The 5465-nt window shown below is 31.8% G+C and overlaps 1 protein-coding gene across 1 annotated transcript; it reads left to right on the top strand.

Annotated features, from left to right (window-relative positions):
• The first annotated feature begins 797 nt into the window (after positions 1-797).
• EID1 (F-box family protein) lies at positions 798-2382 on the top strand. Its single transcript, XM_028229750.2, has one exon. The coding sequence runs from the start codon at positions 1188-1190 to the stop codon at positions 2163-2165; it is 978 nt and encodes a 325-aa protein (XP_028085551.1). The 5' UTR covers positions 798-1187; the 3' UTR covers positions 2166-2382.
• The last annotated feature ends 3083 nt before the right edge of the window (positions 2383-5465 follow it).

Raw genomic sequence — 5465 nt, 5'->3', positions numbered from 1 at the left:
TTTTTTAATATTTAAAAAAAAGCACACAAATGTATGAATATAGTGTACATTAAAATAAATAAATAAATATTTTAACTATATATATTTACCTAATTTTTTTAAAAAATATTTAAAAAAATAAATCTAAAATTTTTAAAAAATATAACTCAAAACTCAAAATATAACTTAAAATTCTTTTCAAAACTCATAATCAAATTTTTTTATTTTAAAACGCAACTCAAAATTCAAAACTCAAAACACGATTCTACATTCAACTCATGATACTAAAAATAATTTTAAAAAACAAAATAAAAAAATATGATTTTTTAAGTAGAATTTTGAAAAGAATTTAATTTTAAATTTTGAAAAGTGTTTTGAATTGTGTGTTTGATTATAAATTTTAAAAATAATATTTGAGTTGAGTTTTGAATAATTTTAAATTATATATTTGATTATAAGTTAATTTTTTTTTAATTAAAATTATAATTTTAAAAGACAACCAAACGTAACCTAAAATTTTCTTTTGTTAGCATATTTCTTAAAAGTGAGTTGATTTTTTTGAGATAATATGAATTATAACCTAAAATTTTATTTTGTTATTATATTTCTTAAAAGTGAGTTGATATTTTTGAGATAATTTGTCAAATAATTTTTATATCAAGAGGTTGTTTGTGATACTCTAAATAATTGTATTTTTAAAATTTTTATAAAATATGAATTGAATTTGAAATGATGTGATAAAAAAATAATATGACATAGAACTTAAATAGACTTTTTAACTTTTTAATTTTTTTTTTAAAAGATTCCAATCTTGACCTAACAATAGCCAGTATTACATTTATGTTACGAGTTTGTGTAGCCTATCTTCAATTCTCTCTCTCTCTCTCTCTCTCTCTCTCCCCGTTTTGATGTAATCTTCTGAGAAATTTGGAAAACCTTTGAAAAAATTGTAGCAATTCCCTACCCATCTTTACCTAATCACGAATTTACAGCACAGAGCAATTCATCTTTCTTTCTTCTTTTTTATTTTATTTTTCTTTTTTATCGTTTTCTCTTCGATTTAGGTATACCCATCTGAAAATTTCGAAAGAAAATCCAAAAACAGTTGATACCCATCTCACAAATCCATTAGAAAAACAGAACAATAGAAGATTTGTTCTTAATTTCTTCCCTATAAATCAATACCCATTTCTCTGTTTGTAGGGAAAATGACCGATACAGGGTTTTCAAAGCTCTCCGAGGACGTTGTTCTCAACATTTTCTTCAAACTCGAAGACGATCCTCGAAACTGGGCTAGACTGGCTTGCGTTTGCACCAAATTCTCTTCTCTGATTCGCACCATTTGTTGGAAAATAAAATGCTCCCAAACAATCCCCTCTGTGGTCTCCGATCTCCTCTCCGACTCCGCCACCGCCCCTCTCGGCGGATGGGCCTCTCTCCACAAGCTCGCCGTCTGCTGCCCCGGCCTCCTCCACGCCGGAGTCTTGTTGGAGAATTCGGATTTTGGGCTCGAGCGAGAGATCGGACCCGATGAGAATTACCACGAAAACAGGTTATTTCAATTGGGTCAGTCCCGAACAATGCCTTCTTCGAGCGCAATTGAAGGTGATTCAGAGGCGGTTGTTTCTGGGTCTGAGTGTTCTTGGTCTTTATTTGATGATCTCTATTTTGATACTGTTTATAATGCTTCTGAATCTCTAGATCGATCTGAAATGGATGAAGAACCTGAAAATGGTGTTGTTAAGACAGCTTGTGATTTTTCTGTATGTAAGAGAAGGAAAATTTGCAGATCACTTAGGTCTCATTTGGCTTCTGGGGTTTGGAATTTGAGTCGCGAACAGGGCAATAAATTGCTCGCGAGTCGATTCAGAGGGGATTGTTTATACATTTGTGATTGGCCTGGTTGTGTGCACATTGAAGAGAAGAGAAATTACATGCTTTTCAGGGGGATTTTCAAGAATTTCAAGAAATCCAGGGTTTGGAGGACGATAAACGATGGGAATCGTAGCAAGATTGATCTGAATTGCGCATTTTGCTCGTGCAAACAGACTTGGGATCTGCATTCTGCCTTCTGTTTGAGGAGGGTTTTCGGGTTCCATGAAGACGGCGAACCAGTTGTTCGAGCTTATGTCTGTGAGAATGGGCATGTCTCTGGGGCTTGGACAGACTGGCCTTTGTACACTTGAATTGGCTCTTCCTGATTTATGTGTATCTCTTTCTTTCCATTGTTCTGATGAGTAGCTTTGGATTGTTCTCAATATGTGTTACCAGATATATATTGTTGTAGTTGAGTTTCCTCATTTTAATGGATTTATTGCTTTACTTATTGTTGTTGTTGTTATTTCAATTATCTGTCTTAACAAATTAGCTTTGAACTTCAATAAAGAAAGATGTGGTTTGATACTCGCTATTGCAAATATTGGTTTATATTCTACTCTATGATCTTCAATTTTTTTATTGATGTTTGGTTTGGTGGGTGAAGTAGCGTTGAAGGTGATTGCGTTATCAGCTGCTGTTGATTGCGTTATTGCTATATTAATGTCGGTGTCGATTTTTTTTTAATCTATATTTTGAAGTTTGTCAAATTCTCGTTGGATGCATAATTTTTGTTGGTAAGTACTCCCTTGTGCATGAGTCATTCCAATTGTTTGTTTGTACAGTAAGGTGATTTTTAGACTTGTTTTTTGAAATGGAAATTCTACAAATTGCAGGCTTTGTATTTTTATTCTTTACTTTTGCTGTCATTGATGTGGGAGAAGTTTATGAATTTAATAATCTGAGCCAACACAAATATGTGGTTTCGGTTAAGTAGAATTGTATGTTTTATTATTTCTGTAAATGTTTACGCAAAATATTTTTGGTTGGTATTAGAACTGAAGTGTAAGATTTGATGATAAATCACAAGTATTTATTACAAATTTATTGATTTGTTGAAACCATGTTTAGAAAAATATGTGCAGGTCTAATAGAGCAGTGGGATCTGGTTCAGAAAATTGTCGGAACTTGGAATTTCCTACCTTCTCTTAAAATTCAGTTATGATCTTCTAGTGTCTTCACATTTTTTTTGGGGCATTTAGTGTCTTGTTGCTATATCATCCACCGCTGATAATATTGGGAAAGGAAAGACACAAATTAGCCGCTTCAGTATATATATGAAATTGACTAGCATGCTTTATTTTCAATATTTAGGTCCCAATCAGTCTTTCTTTTAACCTTTCTTACTTCAACAAAATAGAAACAATGTTCAATTTAGGTTTCGTTCATTTTATTAGATTCAATACAGAAAACAAACCTATCTTCCCTCAACAGGAAAATGTAGTTCACGTCCAAAGAAAAGTTTCGAGTCTTTACTCGAGGTGATAGTATTCCCAATGCACCATTAGAGGCAGAAGGGTACATTGGCATATTTGTGTTTTTGTAGGGCATGGAAATCAAATTCATGATACAACGAAAGGAAAACAATAGAAGACAAAAACATTCACATGTCAATTTCGATCTTTGATTTTGTTAGATTGAGCTCTTGAAACATTTAAGAATGCCTGGATTCTTGTTAGTTTCTTTATGCGAGGACATTAAACTTTATTTTGATTGGCTATATTTGTAAGAATTTAAATTCTCTCTAGTGTATCTCTATTATGCACTTTCTATAATGTAATCTGTGGTGTTTTTAATGACAATATGCCACATAAATAAATAAAAACAAATCTAATGTCTCGTTTTTAACTTTGCTCTTTTATTTTAAAAGCACTACAAATTAAACTATAGGAAGTGCACTATAGATGATCCAAATTCCCCATTGTGTTACCTCCACACCATTCTACATGACACCAACATTAATAGTTCTATAAGGTTGTGTTTGGCGTTTGATAAATTTTGAGTTCTCTAAGGTTGTATTTGAAAAGATAAAAGGTGAATCTAATCGAAGTTAATTTTTTTTTTCTTTCAAAATTTTAACGGTAAGTAATAAAAGAATCATATTATAACAAAATAAAAAGTATAGAATTCATATTGTTTAAATTAAAACTACGAAAATTAGGGTGACTCTTCCTCAACAATTTCTATGAGCCAGACTCAGAGAGTAGTTCTATTGGTGCAAGAAAATAAGGCGAATAGGGCAGTGAAATCGGTAGGAAAGCAAGTGATGGATAAACATTATAAGAAAGACGTCAATTAATTAGACCCTTTACGACCATAGGAGTTGAATGATGAGTTAACTAAATTCAAACTTAAACTATAGAGAGTAATGGTATAATTTATTTTTTAATAATCTATCATTTTCAATTACCAAAATTGGATTACAAAATTGTGCACATAATAGAGGTGGCTATAAGGCGTGTCCTCTCCATTATGGGTACCATTACAGTGTCTACAATGTAGCTACTGTAGCAGTTGCCATTATTATAATATAGTAGCTTGGGCAAAAATGAGAGCTCCAATGCAATTGCCATTTGAATTGCTAAATTTGTGTTGTTATCCCTTATGCCAAACATGACACAAGGTTTGAAAGATTGTTAAATTTTGGTAAGTCTTCTTTCTGTCTCTCTAGATGGGACCCATAAATGCTATTCGTATTTAGTTTTTAACGAATAAAATGGCAGTTCTTACATTTGTACAAAAATTAATCACAAAATTGAACATAATAATATTTTCCCACTTTGTTTGAGAGACTTATGTCTGGTTTTGTGATAAGTTGCCAGGGGTATAAAAAAATAGATGAAACTGAACAAACTATTCAAATCCAACATAAATTTCAATTTTTAGTCTGTTTTTCATAACTTATGATATTTTTTCTTTATCCCAAATTGTGCCATCTAATTTGTTTCGGTTTCTCAATTAGCAAAATTGAAGTATTCAATTCAATGTTGAATTTTCTTTCAACTCTGACCAAACCAAACTGTTTACATTTTTAATTGATTACTATGTTCCTAGACTTTTTCATAAAATAAAATTTAAATTTTTTTTTTTTTGAATTAGAGTAAGGTTGCCAAAATTTTGACATTTTTGAGTAGCATAGCATACCTAAATTTAACTTTGGCATATCAAGTTGACAATTCAACATTAGAGATAGAAGAAAATAAAATTTGCCAAATTATATCATTTTAATATTATTAGATATATACCAAAGGAAAATGTCCTGGACCCAACACCCTCACTGTTTTCAGATTGGTGCATATTTTATTTTTTATTTTTTATTTTTATTTTTCTTTGTCTTCTCCCACTCCCCCCACGTGGAGGTGGGGGTGCTGGGGTCACCCCTGGGGTCCCCACGGTATACCAAATTTAACTCTTCAAATTTAACTCTTTTAAGGCTGTCATTTTATGATACGCACATGGGAGATATATTCTAAATGGATTTCGGCCTCATGTACATAAATGAGAATGAATGGTTGAGAGAACATAAAGGAAAAGGAGGGAATGCGGACTTTAATCAATGAGATAGCTTTTATAAGAGACAGAGACTCACACTACACTACTACTACTACTAC

This window comes from Camellia sinensis, chromosome 12, assembly GCF_055761805.1.
Source record: "Camellia sinensis isolate YWXY chromosome 12, ASM5576180v1, whole genome shotgun sequence".
NCBI classification, from domain to species: domain Eukaryota; kingdom Viridiplantae; phylum Streptophyta; class Magnoliopsida; order Ericales; family Theaceae; genus Camellia; species Camellia sinensis.
The sequence above is the reverse complement of the archived record's forward strand: the minus strand, read 5'-3'. Positions and strand labels throughout refer to the sequence as shown.

Excerpts from the sequence above, each read along its gene's own strand:
- EID1 (XM_028229750.2), top strand. The coding sequence starts at position 1,188 with ATGACCGATACAGGGTTTTCAAAGCTCTCCGAGGACGTTGTTCTCAAC.